The sequence below is a fragment of the Lissotriton helveticus genome, chromosome 5_1 (genome assembly GCF_964261635.1).
Source record: "Lissotriton helveticus chromosome 5_1, aLisHel1.1, whole genome shotgun sequence".
Classification (NCBI taxonomy): Eukaryota; Metazoa; Chordata; class Amphibia; order Caudata; family Salamandridae; genus Lissotriton; species Lissotriton helveticus.
This window is the reverse complement of record NC_136065.1, coordinates 958,616,942-958,638,209: the sequence shown is the minus strand read 5'-3', so window position 1 is coordinate 958,638,209 and position 21,268 is coordinate 958,616,942. Positions and strand designations below refer to the sequence as shown.

The following is a 21,268-nucleotide window of genomic DNA, read 5'->3' as shown; positions in this document are numbered from 1 at the left end:
TAATTTTAATATAATTTTTTTATATATATTTTAAATTAAAAAAATTAAAAAAATTGTAAAATTATATAAAAATATTTAAAAAATATTAACATTAGTTGCTTAATCTTGGCTCTATATGGAATAATTGTGGATAGTTTTTATAACATTTTAAATTTATTGCAAATATTTGTGTCCAGCACCTACTTCAATTTTATGTAGACTGGAGTGGGAATACTAATTTATATTTAATTAGTGTCCAGCACCTACTTCAATTTTATGTAGACTGGAGTTGGAATATTAAATTATGAATAATTAGTGTCCAGCACCTACTTCAATTTTATGTAGACTGGAGTGGGAATAGTAAATTATATTTAATTAGTGTCCAGCACCTACTTCAATTTTATGTAGACTGGAGTGGGAATAGTAAATTATATTTAATTAGTGTCCAGCACCTACTTCATTTTTATGTAGACTGGAGTGGGAATAGTAAATTATATTTAATTAGTGTCCAGCACCTACTTCAATTTTATGTAGACTGGAGTGGGAATATTAAATTATATTTAATTAGTGTCCAGCACCTACTTCAATTTTATGTAGACTGGAGTGGGAATAGTAAATTATATTTAATTAGTGTCCAGCACCTACTTCAATTTTATGTAGACTGGAGTTGGAATAGTAAATTATGAATAATTAGTGTCAAGCACCTACTTCAATTTTATGTAGACTGGAGTGGGAATAGTAAATTAAATTTAATTAGTGTCCAGCACCTACTTCAATTTTATGTAGACTGGAGTGGGAATAGTAAATTATAATTAATTAGTGTCCAGCACCTACTTCAAATTTATGTAGACTGGAGTGGGAATAGTAAATTATATTTAATTAGTGTCCAGCACCTACTTCAATGTTATGTAGACTGGAGTGGGAATACTAATTTATATTTAATTAGTGTCCAGCACCTACTTCAATTTTATGTAGACTGGAGTGGGAATAGTAAAATATATTTAATTAGTGTCCAGCACCTACTTCAATTTTATGTAGACTGGAGTGGGAATAGTAAATTATATTTAATTAGTGTCCAGCACCTACGTCAATGTTATGTAGACTGGAGTGGGAATACTAATTTATATTTAATTAGTGTCCAGCACCTACTTCAATTTTATGTAGACTGGAGTGGGAATAGTAAAATATATGTAATTAGTGTCCAGCGCCTACTTCAATTTTATGTAGATTGGAGTGGTAATAGTAAATTATATTTAATTAGTGTCCAGCACCTACTTCAATTTAATGTAGACTGGAGTGGGAATAGTAAATTATATTTAATTAGTGTCCAGCACCTACTTCAATTTTATGTAGACTGGAGTTGGAATATTAAATTATAATTAATTAGTGTCCAGCACCTACTTCAAATTTATTTAGACTGGAGTGGGAATAGTAAATTATATTTAATTAGTGTCCAGCACCTACTTCAATTTTATGTAGACTGGAGTGGGAATAGTAAAATATATTTAATTAGTGTCCAGCACCTACTTCAATTTTATGTAGACTGGAGTGGGAATACTAATTTATATATAATTAGTGTCCAGCACCTACTTCAATTTTATGTAGACTGGAGTGGGAATAGTAAAATATATGTAATTAGTGTCCAGCGCCTACTTCAATTTTATGTAGATTGGAGTGGTAATAGTAAATTATATTTAATTAGTGTCCAGCACCTACTTCAATTTAATGTAGACTGGAGTGGGAATAGTAAATTATATTTAATTAGTGTCCAGCACCTACTTCATTTTTATGTAGACTGGAGTGGGAATAGTAAATTATATTTAATTAGTGTCCAGCACCTACTTCAATTTTATGTAGACTGGAGTGGGAATATTAAATTATATTTAATTAGTGTCCAGCACCTACTTCAATTTTATGTAGACTGGAGTGGGAATAGTAAATTATATTTAATTAGTGTCCAGCACCTACTTCAATTTTATGTAGACTGGAGTTGGAATAGTAAATTATGAATAATTAGTGTCAAGCACCTACTTCAATTTTATGTAGACTGGAGTGGGAATAGTAAATTAAATTTAATTAGTGTCCAGCACCTACTTCAATTTTATGTAGACTGGAGTGGGAATAGTAAATTATAATTAATTAGTGTCCAGCACCTACTTCAAATTTATGTAGACTGGAGTGGGAATAGTAAATTATATTTAATTAGTGTCCAGCACCTACTTCAATGTTATGTAGACTGGAGTGGGAATACTAATTTATATTTAATTAGTGTCCAGCACCTACTTCAATTTTATGTAGACTGGAGTGGGAATAGTAAAATATATTTAATTAGTGTCCAGCACCTACTTCAATTTTATGTAGACTGGAGTGGGAATAGTAAATTATATTTAATTAGTGTCCAGCACCTACGTCAATGTTATGTAGACTGGAGTGGGAATACTAATTTATATTTAATTAGTGTCCAGCACCTACTTCAATTTTATGTAGACTGGAGTGGGAATAGTAAAATATATGTAATTAGTGTCCAGCGCCTACTTCAATTTTATGTAGATTGGAGTGGTAATAGTAAATTATATTTAATTAGTGTCCAGCACCTACTTCAATTTAATGTAGACTGGAGTGGGAATAGTAAATTATATTTAATTAGTGTCCAGCACCTACTTCAATTTTATGTAGACTGGAGTTGGAATATTAAATTATAATTAATTAGTGTCCAGCACCTACTTCAAATTTATTTAGACTGGAGTGGGAATAGTAAATTATATTTAATTAGTGTCCAGCACCTACTTCAATTTTATGTAGACTGGAGTGGGAATAGTAAAATATATTTAATTAGTGTCCAGCACCTACTTCAATTTTATGTAGACTGGAGTGGGAATACTAATTTATATTTAATTAGTGTTCAGCACCTACTTCAATTTTATGTAGACTGGAGTGGGAATAGTAAATTATATTTAATTAGTGTCCAGCACCTACTTCAATTTTATGTAGACTGGAGTTGGAATAGTAAATTATATTTAATTAGTGTCCAGCACCTACTTCAATTTTATGTAGACTGGAGTTGGAATAGTAAATTATATTTAAATAGTGTCCAGCAACTACTTGATATTTATGTGGATTAGTGTGGGAAGAGTTGTTTATTTATGTATATAAATCAATATATATAATTTGTGTGTATGGGAAATATTATTTTTTTAAGATCATAATAGTAAAAACACAGAAAATTCTTAATATTTATTTCAACAACATACATTTATTAGGTATTGTATATTTTGCCGAGATAATAATTTTCAAATTATATTATTTACATTTGTGAAAAATGTATATTTTTAAAACAAACAAATTATACAAAAGCAAGTTTTATTTTAAATAAGAAGAAAATATACTATTGTTAAATGTAATATCACATTTTATAGTGTTACATATGTTGTTAGTACATACAATTTTTACCTTAATATTAATATATAAAATATTAATATTAATTTTTTAAACAATATATTTGTATACTATTTTTTTTCAACATAGGTTTATTTATATACAAACAGATATTGGATATCACAACATTTTGTAACATTTTATAACATTTCAAATACATTTTAAATAAATATTATTTCTTTTATAATATTTATTTGTACAGTTTTACTACATATTTCACAATTATTTAATACAAGGAAGAAAAAAACATTTTATAAAATATAGTAGTGATTTTGTAATTATTGTAGGTGAATTTAGAAAGAATTAATAATATCTTTGTTATATTGGACTATTTTGTTACTTTTGGGTCTTTTATTTTGTAACCGGGTTAGGTCATTTTGTGTCATTTGGATGGAGAGCAGCTCGCGGTTGGGAGAGACTTAACGTCGCTTAAGGTAAGGTTTGTTTTATATGTTTTATGTGTGTTTTAATGTATTTTTGAGAGTAGTTTGGTACTATTTACTGTTGTTAGATGTAAGTGAGTTGTATTAAAGTTTTTGAGATCGTTTATTTACGTGTGGTAGCTACTCGTAGTTTTAGCTTGTTTTAGGCTTGTTTGGAGAGTTACTATATCCATGTTTAAAGTATATGTAGTAGGAATATAGGGGTCCATTAGGATGACGGGCGGACTTAGTCCGCCCGCCACCCCAATGGAGATCCGGACCGCCCGCCTAAAGGGCGGGGGTCCCGACATTGGCATTAAGATGCGCCCGCCACAGTGGCGGGCGCATTCCTCAAGTTTACATTGTGGCGGGCGGTGCTCACTGCACCGCCCGCCACAATGTGAAAAACAAAATGCAGGCATTTGCATAATCGAAGCGGCAGGCACCGCGCGGTGCCTGCCGCTGCGATTATGCAAATGCAGGGGGGTACCACAGGTACCCCCCGTGTGCCACCCCCCTCTGGCCGTCACTCTGGGGGCCCACAGGGGGCCCCCGCAGCAATCACCGCCTGCCTTTCCGTGCCGCCACGGAAAGGCCTGACAATATGCTCATGGTAATATGGCTGGCGGTGTCTACCGGGGCGGAAAACAGGCGGGCGGTGTTTTTCACCGCAACGGTCCCCCCCGCCATCCTAATGTGGCAGGGGGGAATTGGGCAATGGATGTCGGGCGGATTGCCTCCGCCAGGCCGGCGGTGGCTACCGCCAGCCTGGCGGAGGCAATCCGCCCGACATCATAATGGACCCCTTGATGTTAATACTAATGTTAGTTGTTGTTTATGTGTTGTTTTATGTGGGTGGGAATGTATGTTTTATATATTTCTGTTCTAGGTGTTCGCCATATCGGAAGGAGCGGTTTTTTTTTAAGAAAGTGTTTGTTAGTTTTATTAACTAATGGATTTCAAACACTTCTTTAAAGTTTTCGGTTTTCCTGGAGCGTTTTTTCTATTTTTTACCAATTTTCGGGATTTTTATGGTTCTTCGAAGGATCTTCGTTGGATGGATTGTCGAATTTTGGTACAGTTGTATTTTTTCATTTTTTTTGGGGTCAACTTTTCACTAACTGGATTATTTTGTTGGAGAAGGATTTTACTGCATTTGCGAAATGCTTGGTAAGTTATTTTTATTTTATTATTTGTGGGTGGGTAATGTAATTATTTTTATAGTTCGTTTTATTGTTGTTAATTGTAAGTAATGTGTGCATATATATGTAATTAAATATTATATATATTGCATACATTAAATAGTCTTGAAAATAAAGATTTAAATGTTATTTTGATTGTTTAGGTTTCATTTTTAGGGACTGGTTTGGTGTTCAGATTTATTTAGAGTAGTGTTTTGGCAATTATGTTTAGATATTCAATGCCTTTTGTACTAGGATATAACTTTACTTGTTGTTCTAGGTATTTGTGCATTTGCTTGTTTTGTTTAGATGTTTTAGGGACTAGTTCAGTAATGGATTGTTCCATTCGGAACTCCTGGTAGCTTTGTTCTTTTTGTAGGCATTTAATAAAATTTTCTAAACTTGGTTTAGTTCTGCCAGTTGATTGTGTAAAGGCATTGTGCCAACCTTCAACTGTGTTGTTTGTTTTTGATTCACCATTTAAGGTGCTTCTGTAAACGTTCCCCAGGGTATTAGGAATTTAGGGTTTCTTCTGTGGCCAGATCTATGGAGTCTGCCTACCCAGGTGTCTTCAAGTAGTCTAAAAATTGACTCAATTTTGCTTCATTTTGTTTATAAAATGTGCTATCTATTAGAATGTTGTAGTGTTCTGCTACGTCTGTTTCAGGAACATAAGCCAGTGCTATGAGTTTTTTTTTATTTGATATGCAAAAGATGAGTTTGTTGCATATTCTATGCTTAAGGTTGTCTTTTGTAGATGTCTCCATAGACACTGGTTTAAATGGTAGTAGCAGCCTTGAATGCAGGTATGGGGGTGTATGTTTAAGATGCTTGAAAGCATTGCTTGCTCAAAATCTAGGATTATTTTTTCAGGGGAATAGTCATTAGTTTTTTGTTTGATTATATTTAATAATTCCATATATGTGGAATTAGTTTTATTTGGTAGTAGTGCATAAAGCAGAGGTATGTTGCAGTTTTGATATAGGCCATGTATAGTGTATAATTGGAAAAAAGGTTTGGGACAGATGTTAAAAGTCCCATCCATCATCCAATATTGGCTTTGCTGAAGTTTTATTAGGTTCATATTTGTTCCAAAAATTATAAGTCTTTTATCATTGCTTTCATTGTCGTAAACGATAAATGGTTGTTTGTTTAAAGTTATAATTTGGTTGGCATTTAAACTTATATCACTATATGTTCTTGGAGGTGGTGTGGTAGTAGTAGTAGTTCTTTTTGTTCGTGCTATAGTTCTTTTTAGTGCAAGAATATTTGGCATCTGTGTTGTTGCTGTTTTGGGAATTTTGGGAATTTCTTCTTTTAATATGGCGCTGATTGGTTTTTGGGAACCTGTGCTTGCCTCTTTTATGTTTTCTAATGCTGTTCTAACTTCTATTTCTGTTATCTTTGGTGGGTGGTTGTGTTCCCTAGTATAAAGTACAGTTGCTTCTCTAGTTGTTGCCCTTCCATAACACTTGAATAATATTTGCAACATTTCCAATTTACTTTCATCCCAAATTGTTTCTCTTGGGTATAAGTGTAACCCATGTAGCAGAGTAATAGCTTTCCTTTCTGGCTGGTTACAAATTCAGCTCCTTCAGTCATTTTGTTGTTTGTTAATCTACAAGAGATATATTTAATAGTTATTTAAAAGGTAATGTTTGTTTTTAAACTTAATTAAGTAAACAATTGTATTGTATATACTTACATTTTTTCGAAATCTGTGAAATATTTTGATATGCTTTATTCTTTAGTTGTGGACTGTGTTTTCTGATTTTCTTTGATCTGTTAGGAAAAAATAAATGTAATTTTTATTACTTGATTTTGTATATTGTTTGTGTTTCTGTGCCAATTTTTGCTATAAAATTGGCTGCTAATAAGTGTAGGATTTGTATAAAAATTGTGAATATACTTACTTTGTTAGTTCTAGATAGGATTTTGGAGTAAAGTTGTCTGTTCTTTCTTAGTAGAGTATTCTGTAGTGGTATCTGAAAATAAAAAGTACATATGTGTTAGAAATGTAAACATGTGTTTAGGTTTTTAAAATGTAACAGTTACTTTAGTGTTTGAATATACTTACTTAGTTAGTTGTATCTTTGGTATTCGGATTTTTGATTTCTGTATTTTGTCAGTAGAGTTTTCTGTAGTGTTAGGAGAAAATAAAAAGTAGATATTTGTTATTAATTAGAACATGTGCTATTTTGTGTGATTTTTACCTGTTACTTTAGTGTTTGGATATACTTACTTTGTTAGTTTTATTTTTGAATTTGGAGTTTTGTTATCTGTTCTTTTTTAGTCTAGTCTTCTGTAGTGGTATCTGAAAAGAAAAATTAGATATGTGTTAGAAATGTAAACGTGTGTTTTTATTTTTAACATTTTACCAGTTTCTTTAGTGTTTGAATATACTTACTTAGTTTGTTGTATCTTTAGTTTTCGGATTTTTCTTCTCTGTTTTTTGTCTGTAGAGTTTTCTGTAGTGGTAGTAGAAAATAAAAAGTAGATATGTATAATTAATTAGAACATTTTGTTAGTTGTATCTTTGTTTTTGAGTTGTGTAGTCTTGTATTTGTTAGTAGAGTTTTCTGTAGCGTTAGGAGAGAAATAAAAAAGCATAGGATTTACTCATTATAACTTGTATTTTATTTAAAAGATGTAACCATTTACTTAATATTGAGATTATATTTACATCTTTGATTTCAGAAATCAGTTGTCTGTTATTTATTAGTAGAGTATTCTGTAGTTGTTTGAGAAAAGGAAAAGTGGATATTTAGTAATAAATTTAAATTTTAGAAGTTACTTATATTTAGTTTATTAGAGTTACTTACTTGAAATCCATTAATTTATCCTGTTAATTTTGATGTTCTTGTCGGTGTAGTGCAATTCATCCACAGATGTATCTCCTTTTGTTTGTTTTAGCATGTGGTTTGTGTTTAGTGGGTAATTGTTTATATAGAGGATTGTAATTAGCAATTAGTTTGCTATTGGTTATATTAGTATTTCTGTGTGTTTATTGGTTAGTTTATATTTTTGAATTTCTGTTGTGAGTTTCATGTTGTTAGATAAGGCAAAAGCAAAGTATTTATGTTTAAAAGAAAGGAAAAGAATTTTATATAAATATGTTGGTAATATAATTTATAATTATTATATGTTTTAGAGTTTAAAAAAATGTTTATAAATATATATTTAAATGAGAGGTGTGTATTTTATTGCCAATAAGATTATTTGTAGCTTGAAAGTATATATATATAAATATATATTTTCGATATATTTAATTTGACGATATTATTGTTGACGATATTAGTGATTTTGATATTTTTGTTCTGGTGTATTTATTTTAATGTGATCGATATTTATTACCTTCGATATGTATGTAGTCGATATTATTGATATCGGTGTTTATGTATGTCGATATTGTGTACCCGATATTTTTGTATGTTTATAGTTAAGTATAGGATGTCGATATTAATGCTTTCGATATATTTGTGACGATATTTTTGTATCACGATATTGTGTCTTTCGATAATATGTCAGTGATTCCTCCCGGTTAAACATTTTTAGCCCACAGATTGATGTGTATGCTTTTGCTTTTTGGGCTTCCAGATGAGTATGCCAGTTTAATGTTTTATCGAACCATATACCTAGGTAACGATATTCGTTAACCGTTTCTAGTTTAAGATCACCTAAGAATCAATTAAACGTAATTGCCTTTTTACCAAAACATAAAAATGTTGTCTTGTCTAAGTTTACTATTAAAAATTTCCTAACACAGTATTCATTAAAATATTTCAGCTTTCTTTGAAGGCCTATCTCTGTCTGGTCTATTATTAGCAGGTCGTCTGCATATAGAAGGCAGGACACCTTTTTTCCGTCCATTCTGGGGCTTGCACTACCCTCGACCTCTAGACAGGCGGGTAAATCTGACAGGAATATGGAGAATAACTGTGGGGCCAAAACACAGACCTGTCTCAGGCCATTTGCAAGTGGTATTTTTTGTGGTAATGACCCTTCAGTGTCTCTGATTACTTGAGCCCAATTACCTCGGTGTAATTCTTTTATTATAGTCAATAGGTCTTTGGGGATATTTCTCTCTATGAGAGTTTCCCATAAGCAATCCCGGTCTACTGAGTCGAACGCTGCTCGGAAGTCAACGAAACAGCAGCATAGCTTGCCGTTTTGTTCCGTTGACTTCCTTGCCATTGCCCACAGTGCAAAACAGTGAGCTATCGTGGAGTGCCCCTATCTGAACCCTCCCTGTTCAGTGGCTACAATTGAGAACTCCTCGACCCATGCGTTTAGTCGGTTTAACACAATTTTTTAAAAGACCTTCTCTCCTACGTCTAGAAGGTTAATCAGTCTATGGTTTTGTGGTCTGTCCATACTACCTTTTTTATGGATTGGCCTGATTACAGCGCCCTTCCAATTTGGTGGCATTATACCTTCTGAAAGTATTAAAAGAAACATCTGGGCAAAGAGTCTTGCCCACCACTTTATCTCTGTCTTTAATATTATAGCGGGAAGATTATAGGGGCCTGCCGCACGAGTTAATTTCAATTCTCCTATTATGTTTTCCACTTGCTGTTCATTGAAATCTAATTTAAGATCTTCCGATATTTCCTGCCAGGGTTGGGGCTCTGTGTACTCTTGGGGATCTTCGTGCCTTATACAGTTCCCTTAGGTACTCCTCCCAAGCCGCCTCACTAATAACACATTTCATTTCTACGTCTGTTTGGCCAGACGCTGCTTTTACCATTTTCCAGAATTGCCTCAGGTTTTTATCTTCAATTGATACTAACAAGTTTAACCAACATTTCTCTTTGCATGATCTTTTTGCATCAGTAACCATTTTTTTCAAATCAATTTTCAACTTATTTAAGTATTTTTCTCTCTCTTGAGTGAAATTTTTCCTTTGACTTCTTTGCACTGCCCGTATCTCCCTTTTTTTAGATTGGCAGTCAATAGAGAACCATTTCACTCGACTAACCGGGGTTTTTGTACTATTTCTTTTATCCTTTTTTAATTCTATTCTTAAGCACTGAACTACTTGGGCTATCTTCTCTATATACCATTCCAAGCCCCTACTCCTTAAATCTTCTGGTTCAGTTTTAAGTTGAAAGGTCTTTAATTTTTCCTGATACTCCTCAGTTGGTTTTGTCGTCACACGTTTGGGGTACTCAACTTCTTGTGCGATCACTTTATCTCTATGCACCTTTCTTCCCCCATTATTGTTAGATGCAGTGGAGTGTGGTCACTAATTTCACTTTGATATATCTTAAATTCCTGTACTTGGGAAATATTCCAGGCTAACATAAACATGTAGTCAATCGGGCAATTCTGTGAGCCTATTTTAAAGGTCTTCCCTGCCGGGCAATCTGTTTTAACTCTGCCATTTAGGCAGAGAAGACCCCTTCCTCCTAGAAATTTTACTAGTTCCATATCCTGTTTCGAGGGATCGCATACTGGGAAACTGGCATAGTTTACTCCGTAAACATCCAACAAATCTCTATTCCAGATATCAACCTTCTTAGGGTATAACTTATGGTTAAAATCCCCCATGATTATCAATACATCTGAGACATATTTTTCTAATAAAAAGTCAATATCCCTTTTGAAATTTTCCACCTCGATAGCATACTCTGCTGCATTGTCCCACTGCATATAAACATTTATAACAATCAGCATTTTATGTTTCTTTCCCGATGTCAGTTGTTCTAGTCTACAAGACAATAGCCATTTGCATTTTGTTTCTATCAGTGTTACTTCTCTTATTACTTTTGTTGAAACAAGGGTCATTATCCCCCCAGATGGTCAACCAAATCTTTTTCTCTTGGCTGGTCGATTTAATTGTAGGTAACCCTCAATGAATGGGGTTTCGTCGCATATCCAAGTCTCTTGTAGGCAGGCAATTTCCATTTTAGTTACTACTTCCTTTATATGCTCTTGTTTTATCCCATTGCCAAAGCCGTTTACATTCCATGTCAAGAGACTTAGGGGTCCATTAGGATGACGGGCGGACTTAGTCCGCCCGCCACCCCAACGGCGATCGGGACCGCCCGCCTAAAGGGCGGGGGTCCCGACATTGGCATTCCTCAAGTTTACATTGTGGTGGGCGGTGCTCACTGCACCGCCCGCCACAATGTGAAAAACAAAATGCACGCATTTGCATAATCGAAGCGGCAGGCACCGCGCGGTGCCTGCCGCTGCGATTATGCAAATGCAGGGGGTTACCACAGGTACCCCCCCGTGTGCCACCCCCCTCTGGCTGTCACTCTGGGGGCCCACAGGGGGCCCCCGCAGCAATCACCGCCTGCCTCTCGGCCGCCACGGAAAGGCCTGACAATATGCTCATGGTAATATGGCTGGCGGTGTCTAACAGACACCGCCACCATATGAAACACATTCCGCCCCGGCCGCAAGGCGACCGGGGCGGAAAACAGGCGGGCGGTGTTTTTCACCGCAACGGTCCCCCCCGCCATCCTAATGTGGCGGGGGGGAATTGGGCAATGTATGTCGGGCGGATTGCCTCCGCCAGGCCGGCGGTGGCTACCGCCAGCCTGGCGGAGGCAATCCGCCCGACATCATAATGGACCCCTTAGACTGTGCGACACCCCCCCATCCTATTCTACCTCGCTTAGACCACCATCTTCAATCCTTGCCTCTATGTATCTCTCTGAGGATTCTCCCACGTAACTTCTTTGGCTCCAGTTATCCCATGAGTCATCCTCTCTTGTATTATTTACCACTATGTTCAGGCGGCTAACATCTTCTTCATTATCTCTTGATAACTTCACTTGTCTCCTCCCTAGACCTGCATGGCACTTTAGGAAACTGCTTCCTGAGAGGCCATTTACTTCTCTTTCTGGTATTATCCTTATTCCTACTTGAGTTATCTCCCTAGATGCTTTTATTATTGCCATTTTTACCAGGTCTGAGTGAAGTAAAACTTTTGTTATTTCCTTGCCATTTTTATTCTCTATGAAGCCCACCTGCCTCAGATCTTTTGTGCCAATCCCAGTCAGGATTCTACATTTGGCAAAGGAAGTCAAAATCTGTGCCCTATTTAGTGGATTCATTTTTCTCAATTTCTTTCCCTTTTGACCTGCTTGTACCGATTCCAGATATACCCATTTATTGTTATACACCTCTTGTAATATCTTGGGTGTTTTGGGCTTTAGCTGACTATTCTTTGGTCTCCTTCGGGGCCTCGTTTTGGTTTCCACTCCTACGAGATCTTGCAGTTGTGAGTTGTCAAATCTTGTGTGGGGTTGTTCTCCTGGGGATGCATATACTCTCTCATTTGGAAAGTGGATTTTTGGGGGTTTCTCGTTTAAACCCTTACTACTCTGGCTCTTCCTTAATACCTTTGGAGTGTTTGTTGTTTTAATCATTGATTGCGGGGATCTAATCGGTACATAGGTCAGGGCAGAGGCGTTTAAGTTTGCTTGTACCTCGCTCACTGGTTTCTTCCCTTTTCTCTCTAATATTGTATTAGGGGCCCGCTTCTTACTTGCCCTATTTTTTGTGAATACCCTTACATATTGACGGCGCCTTTTTATCAGCATTGGGTGTTTGAAAATATATACATTTTCTAATGCCTCAGCAGGTTCACTCACTATACTTTGTTCTGTGGGCTGGGGGGTAACTACTGGTCTTAACATATTTGGCATTTGGCTCTTAATCCCCCCCAACTCCTCTTCAATCTTTTTTAAGTACAGTTTTTGTGCTTTTAAAACTCCATTGTTCAATAATGTTACTTCTAGGATTCCTTGCAGTGTTTTCTGAAGCATCAAAAGTAAGTCCATCATGGAGGATGTGGGTGTTGCGGAGAGGTCCGAATCCCGTGGATTATTTCTTTCCGAGGTAACTTGACTTCCAGTTTTTCCTACGTCCTGCTGGGTTATATTTTTTTGACCAATTAGATGCTGCAAGACTTGGTCAGGTGCTGTCCCCCAGACAAAACTTGGGCTCTGACTTTCATTTCCCATTTGCCCTTCATTTTCGAAAGTTTGTTGCGAAAAAATTTTCGGGGATGATGAGAGACGAGGTGCTATTTGGAGATTTTGTCTCAGAAGGGTAAGGTTTATCAGTATGGGATCCCCCATTTCTTCTTCAATCTCTTCTTCTCGTGGTCCTCCCATATCTTTCCCTATCTGGCTCTCCTCCTCAGCCCCCGGGTTTTCTCTGTTCTCGGCGCGGTACTCCTCCTCATTTTCCAGATTTATTATTGACGTCTCTGTAATTTTGTAGTGTTTCCCTACAAAGTCCTTTATAGATTTAGAGGCTGCCGTACTATCCTTCCGATTAGATGTTGAGGTGCAACCCCTTTTGGCTAGCGGGACCTGTTTGGCGGCCCATTTTACTTTCCTCTTCTTATGTCGTCCCTTACTACTGTCCGTGACGGAAGCCTGACTTTCCTGGCTCTCTTCCAAGGACCTTGATCCCTCCATTAACTCGCTCCTCCCTGGGCTTTCTTCCGGAGCTTCTTTGCGTAATTTTTGCCTTCTTTTCGGGGCCATCTTTCTACGATAATAATACTTTTAACTCAGGAGTTGTCACAGTTATTCCCTATATACTCCCAATTCGCAGTAGTTTATAGTTATCAAGGTGTTGGGTTTACTGTATATATACTAGTCCATTCCCTCATACATTCACGTACCTCTGTTGTGCCTTTTGTCTGCCAGCCTGCCTTGCCGTCCTTTTAGTGCACTTTTCCTGAGCACCTTCCCTGGGACGCTTTCCTTGGGCTCCGGGCTGTGGGCAAATAATAACCTCCTTGGCACAATGTTAATAAACTCAGGGTTTATTGCCCGGTGCAAAGTTGCCCTTAATAATAATGTTCTTGGCTCCTGGGCTCCTTGGGCGCCTCCTCGCTGTTGTACTCCAGTGCCTGTCCCCCCCCCTGCTATACCGCTACTGCGCGCCCGATAAAGTCGGGCTGCGCAGGCAGTTCTCGGCAGGCTCCGAGTAGGTTCTTGTACTTCTTGGGGGCTTGGGCGGGTTTTTAAGTGCCTTACGGATTTCTACCGCGGGCTTCTATCGCGGTTCTGTAGCCATTAGACATACGGTCTTTTCCACGGCTTTCCACAGCGATCTGCTGCTCTGCGTTCGATTCTCCATCCTGCGTCCTCACGTCGGCTAGGCTGGCTAGGCGACAACAGAGAATCTTGGAGGTGAAAGGTCTACCATTCAAAGATGATGCTGTGTTTAGTGGCTACGGCCGCGTTTGAAGACCACCACTCTACCTAATTTTAAAGGAGAGGTGGTCACACCTTGCCGTAGCAGGAAAACCTTTGTTCAGCTTCCACAGCTTGAGTTAGGCTCATCAGCAGGGGGGCCGAACAGTGTCCGAAGCCGACAGGAGTGCGGGCTGGCAGGCAGACCCTGAAAGGCTACACAGGTAAGTACTGGGGTCCCCAAAGGAGCCCTCCATTACATAGTCTCATGAAACCAACACTGGAATCAATGTATGTGCCTGATTCCAACATGTTTGATATCAAACATGACTAGGTTTGGGGTAGCCATTATGTAGCTGGATATGTCGACATGCCAGTGTCCACTACATACCTTAAGTTGGCGCTCGCTCTTACAAAGCCCAGAAAATGGAGCCTGGGCTTTGTAGAGGTACCTCTGTTCATGCAGGGGTACACACACACTTAGAATTGTGCACCCGGCCCTTGGGCTGAAGGGCTATATTAGGGGTGACTATAGTTTTTAAGTGAGGTGACTGGGATATAAAGGAAACTCATATCTAAAGTGAAGAGTGCATGCACCCTGTCACACAGGGTGCAATGGCAGCTGTGCAGACAGTTTGCATGGGCTCCCATGGGTGGCATAATACATGCTTCAGCCCATGGTGTACCAATGCCCTGCGTATCTCAGTAAGATACAAGTATAAGTAATACAAGGGGCTTACAAGGGTACCCCAGTATGCCAATTGTGGCTGTACAAAGTACTTGCCAGCAAATTTAGAGGAGAAAGCAAAGTCATGTGGTCCTGATTAGCAGGATCCAGTGGGCTACAGTCAACAACACACTGAGATCAGGTAAAAGTGGGAGTATCTATGCCAGAAAGCTCCCACTTTCTTTCAGTTGTGGAAAACAAGGGCCCCAAATTATGTATTGACCACTGCACATAAAACCTTAAGATGCTCTGGATGAGACTGGCTCTGCATGAGCTTGTCAACTCTTGTCGGTCCTGCATTTGAGAGGACTGTGGTGGCATCAGGGGTGCAGCCGTTAATCTTTGCTGTCGCCAAAAGTAATTAATATCTGTGTTGGAAAATGAACCATTTTAAGTGCCATAGATGGCGACATGGGCACCCATCATTGCAATGCTTGGTAGACTTTGAATGCCGCCAATGAATGACTCCAGAAAACATTTATTCTCTATACCATGATGCAGGAAATGCTACTTCTCTTAATGTTCTTCCCAAAGATTGGCTGTGTGCCTCTAAGAGCAGGACCGAGACTTCTTTGACTTATGTTACTTTCGGACTAGTCTCGCCAAAGAATACTAATGAGGCTTCAGTCTCTCGAGCTGACAGAAAAACCTAGTGCTCAGCTTCATGGGTGTCATGGCTCTTTGTTGGCTTACTTGACTAACAACCCTTTAACTTACTCGTTATTGAGCACCTTCCTTACTTTCAAGGTCATACCAAAGAAGCATGGCATTTGTGTAATGTCCCAAAATCCAGACACCTTAGAAAAAGTTCATTAGACTAGGAATCACATTTTTACTCCTGTTCTACTCTTAAAAACAGCAAGCCATTTACAAAACAAAGAAGCTGCCAATGACAAGAACATGGTAAATAAAAAATCAAACTTATGTGACCTTTCAACTGTTAGACAGAGCTTCAAGTTTTCTCCAGAGCACCAGTGCCTGTGTGTGGAAAAGGAAACTACAGCGATTTGGGAGTGGCAGTGCAATCTATGGCATCAGTAAAGGTGCATCTAGAGATGAGGTGCAATACCACTGTAAGATCAGGGACATAAGTGCCACCGTTCAATAAAATAAAAGGCTTCCAGGGTCGCTAGTTCAAAGATAAAGACTGTGGAGGAATAGAATTCATTGGAAATATGTGCCTTCAATACATCTAAATGGGAATCATTTCAGTAGTCAGTAATTATCTTGAAAAGCTGGTGTGGCTCAGGCTCTCATGGATCCGGTCTGAAAGCACTGTGGTAAAGCAAGAGGTGCTATCATTATCAGGACTATTTCAACACGGCCATTTGTATTAATAGTCTGTAAGTGCCTACTGCAAGGTATAACATCGAAGTGAACTAAATACCTTTGAGGTGGTCATTAGTCCCTCCTCCACACTTTTGAAAAGGCTGCTTGTGGTGTCTCCTTGTTCTTTTAAATGATGCTGAAGGTGCAATAAAGCCGCTAGCTGTGAACTGCTTGTGTTAGATGTGGCTGTAAGTAGGATTTCTTCCATCATAATGGATGCACGGCAACTCTGTAAAAAGTCATTATTAAGTTATTTAACATTTTTGTAGCTATGGGTTTATTGATGAAGACAAAACAGTGAAAAAATGAGGAAGAAACTGAGGGCAATTCATAAAAACATTGTAACAGTATTCCTACATAGAGTGCAGTACTTTTTGGAAGTCATAAATATTTCAAGCAAACTACTGATATTGTCATGTCACATATTCACCCATCCTCCATTTCACCAATGTGTAATTCCAGATACCATACAATCACACACTGTGGCAAATGAGCCTGGTCTAATGAGCAAAAGCACTTATGTTCTTTTCATTTTTTTTCCTCCATGGGAAAAAAATATTTTACCCATGGAGGCGCACCTTACCTTACATCTCCAAGTTTGGAGGGGATCTGCCACCCTACATACATTGCATGGGAGTTACCCAGAAAGTTGTGGGACTCCACAGAGCATTTTGGAAATAGTGGTGGATTTGTCTTTGATGTTCAGTAGTAAGGATCTGCTGGTCAAGAAGGATTTGAACGACGTTCGAACCTTGTCATGAAAGTACATGCCATGATCAAAAGTCTGCTGCAGTCTTCAATGATCAACTGTGTCAAAGGCTGTAGACAAGTCCAACAGGCATGACTCACCTTTGTTCAAGACGTTGAAGTTGATTATGTTCTCCAATATTTTTAAATTGCAGTTCTCGTGCAGGTAGCACAGTAGACATTCTTATTGATAGTTTGCTTTGAGGCATTTTTTTGAGATTTGATTATTTAGTTGGGTAGCCACTGTATTTTCTATGGCTTTACCTAGCCATGGCAGATTGGATATCAGATGATCATTTGAAGATTCAGAAAAGTCAAGCTTGGGATTTTATATTATGAGGTGTTTTGACTGGTCTTCAGTGTAGTTGGGATGATACCTTGGTAGCGGAAGCTATTGATCAAATTGCACCATGTATCGTGGCAGAAGTGGAAGTTTGCCTTGATTGTTTTGGCTGGAATGGTGTCATGTAAATAGTTTGCCATATTTAGGCTCTTTTATGGATGCAGTGAGATTCTGTATGGTGATGGGTGAGCAGGAGTTCTAAGCATGCACACATTTTAGCGGAAAATGAATGGATGGAGGAGCCTTTCAGGTCAAAGTAATTTCTTATCAGGTTAATTTTCTCTGACAGTGTGGCATTGGAAAATGACTTTTTCTGCTCCTGAATTAGGTTGATTTGGTAGTGGATAGGGCAGTTTTGAATTCTTTTGTTATATTTCTGACTTTGTAGTAAATATGACTGTTTCACTTTTCAATTTACTTTTCCTGCACCTATTTCTTGTTAGTGCTAGGGATTCTTAAAAACATGGTTGGGTGGGTCTTATAAAAGAAATTCTAAATAGCTGCGGGAATAGGTTGTCCTAAGTGGCTGTTGTGATTTTCTCAATCAAGAGTGGCATCATCAATGTTCCTGTGGGCATTCAGATGCTCGAGCTAAGAAGCGATATGCTCTTGGAGGGCATAGGTGGCATGTTTTCACTGTTGATGGGGTAACCGTTTGATTTTCTGTTACCTAATTGCGTGAGGATTCAAACTGTTATGATTAAAAGAAAGGATATTAGCTGGAGGTCAGACCATTCAGTTACAGTTATGTTGCTTTGTGTTAGGAAGTGTTGGTTGTTAGCATTTCCCAGTCTATGTTGAGATTGTCTAGAAGTATACTGTTGAGCATGAATATGAGACTTTCATTTATACATTCTTGCAAATGTTGGATGAATGAACAAGTCACTTATCTTTGGTAACGCAATATCTGGTAGAGACAGGATCTAGCCGCAGATTAATTTCTTTAGAACTCTCTCCAGGCGTGAGACTGGATCCCGAAATGTTTTCCCACTGCACGTTTGCACGCTGGCAGACGGCGTTGCGCTACTCCTTATCAACACCGTCCATCGGATGTGACGACGACTGAGTCCATATAACTCCCTCGCTGACGCACTATCGTCAGTTTCTTCCATTACTATTTTCCGTATTGGAAACGCAGAGCCACATATAGAAAATGAGGTCAAGACTTTTAACAACACAATCTTTGACAATAATATTCTAGGAAACTCCTTTTTCCATTTCCAGTAAGAATTCGCTCCCTGTTTCTCACATATTTTATTTTAAACTTCAATGTCAATTGAATTCATCGTCTTCATTATTTAGTGTCTGATGGTATTTTAAGGAACTCTTACGTATATGTAATATTAATTGTTTATGCTTTAATCTTGTAGTTGTGGGATTCGGAAGTTAGGAAATGGGGTTATTAGTTGAGAGGGGTGGAAGTCCAACTCACATAATAATCACAATCCTTGTCAGGGTGAACCAAAAGAGTCAGTAAACTAACCTGTGCTTAACCCTCTGGTAGCTTTGCACAAAAGCAGGCACTTAGCTTAGAGGCAATTGTAAAGTATTTATACAGCACACAAACAGCAAGACAGTGGAAACACAATGTAAGAAAAATCCTAAACCAATTTAGGAACATAAAGTACATTTCAACAAATGAAATAACACCAAAACGACAAAAAACTCAGCTGTAGATCTGCAGATATTGACATTTAGATTTCTAAGTAAAAATAGCACCAAAAAGCAGATAGCGCCACTCGCAGTTAAATGGTTGCGATAGACTGAAGAAAAGTCACATGTACAGTCTGACCACAATGGAGTGCGGGTCAGAGACATCGACCAGGGTAGTTCCAGCTGATGAACTAGCTTCTGAAGTCTGGCGCAAAGAGTTCTGCACACATTAGAGGGGGCTGTGAAGAGGAGAAGGTTTACGACGAGAGGAGCAGGTTGAGCAACGTGGAAGGTCATTGTTGTAGCACGAAGATGTGAAGAGGTCATTTAGCGTTTGTGAGGAGTCCAAACTTCAGGATTTTCACCTTGTCTTGAAGAGGAGTTTCACTAATGGCAGCCAAGGATCCAGGACCTGGAGAGAGGAACTTCTTGGGGATCAGCCTCACTCCAGAAAAGACCAGCAGTAGGGCTCAGGCAGGTCCTGTTGGTGCAGATTAGCTGGGCAGTTGCAGAGAGGCCTCTACAAGCGTGTTCTATCCTTGTAGCTCACGCAGGGCACATGCCAACTGACCCTTGGTGTCACTCTGGGTAACCTGGGATCAAGGCAAGCAGGTCCAATCTTCCTTTTTTAGACAGCAAGGCAGTTCTTCTGAATCTATCACAAGTCCATAAATGTTCTTATGGTATTTATTTATTTATTTATTTATGTTCTTCTATAGTGCAGGAATCGACCCCGAAGGGTATCTCCGCGCTTATGATCTTCCAAGATGCCAGATCAGAAACATAGTCATAGAGAGCCCTAGATCTTACACAGCCGGAAACAGATGAGTCTTCAGGGATTTCTTGAAGGCATAAATGTTAGTAATTTGTCTTAAAATGAGGGGCAAAGTGTTCCACAGAGTAGGGCCCTTATAGGACAGGGCACGACCCCCTTGTCTTGCCTTCTTAATACGAGGGACCTGCAGCAATAATTGGTTGCTGGAGCGCAATGAACGGGTCGGAATATACAGCCGGAATAATTCAGCCAGATATTTAGGGCCAGATCCATGAAGACATCTGTGGATTACACAACACACTTTAAACTCAATTCGCTGGCGAATAGGCAGCCAATGGAGTTTATGCAGAAGGGGGCGTGAAGAGGACCTGGGGGGAGCGTCGAGAATTAATCTGGCCGCAGTATTCTGGACCACCTGCAGACGACTCAGTTGTTCCTCGTTGGCAGATAGGAGTAGTCCATTGCAGTAATCCAATCTACTGACGACCAGTGTCTGAACCAGCGTTTTCCTGTAGCAATCATCCAGGAATGGGAACACACGCCTCAGGAGCCCAATGGTCCTGAAACAGGTTCCCGCCACCAGATTCACATGTTCCTTTAGTAATAACGCCTGGTCAAGCCGTACCCCAAGGTTTTTTACTATCTGCTTAGGGCAAGGAGCAGATCCTAGATCCAGGGGCCACCACTCAGGCAACCACAGGAGGGGGGCTTCTTCAAAAAGCATGACCTCCGTCTTGCTCACATTGCATTGTAGGCAATTGGAGGCCATCCAGTCAGATACTGCTCTCATACCGGTGGCAAATGCATGTTCAATTGCCGGTGTCAGGGTACGGAATGGGAACAGAAGCTGAGTATCGTAAGCATACGATACTGGAGTGAACCCATATTCTCTCACAATATCCGCCAAGGGGGCCACATACACATTGAAAAGTGTGGGGCTTAGGCATGAGCCCTGTGGAACCCCCTGAGTGAGCTCCCTTGAGATCGATTGATGGGAGCCCAACCTGACGGTTTGTGATCGGCCCGAGAGAAAGCTCTTAAGCCAGGCCAGAGCCGAGCCGCCTATCCCCACCTTCCGCAGACGACCGAGAAGAATATTATGTGAAACCGTGTCAAAGGCAGCGGACAAATCCAACAGCACCAAGATCATAGAGCCCCCTCTATCCTGTGCCATCCTGATGGTATTGGTCACGGAGAGGAGGGCCGACTGGGTGCTGTGGTTAGGTCTGAACCCAGATTGAGAATGGTCCAGACCACCCGCTGCCTCGATAAACTTAGACAGATGGGTATTCACATGTTTCTCGGTCATCTTGCTGATATGAGGAAGTAGGGAGATAGGACGGAGGTTGGAAAGGTCTGACCATGACAGGGCTGCGTTCTTTCTAATAGGGTTCACTACCGCTCTCTTCCATTCACCTGGCACATGTCCTTCTCTAAGAGAGAGATTGATCACAGTTTGAATTCCAGGTAGGAGCAGATTCCCTAGAGAGCCCACCATCTTTGCTGGCAA

General features: G+C 38.9%; 1 protein-coding gene across 1 annotated transcript in view; it reads right to left on the bottom strand.

Moving 5' to 3' along the window:
- CFAP46 (cilia and flagella associated protein 46) overlaps positions 1 to 21,268 on the bottom strand; it is a 1,487,057-nt gene that overhangs the window by 475,737 nt on the left and 990,052 nt on the right. The window contains exon 46 of the mRNA XM_078643461.1: positions 16,299 to 16,469. Coding sequence (XP_078499587.1) covers positions 16,299 to 16,469 — 171 coding nt within the window. The remainder of the gene's footprint in view (positions 1 to 16,298; positions 16,470 to 21,268) is intronic.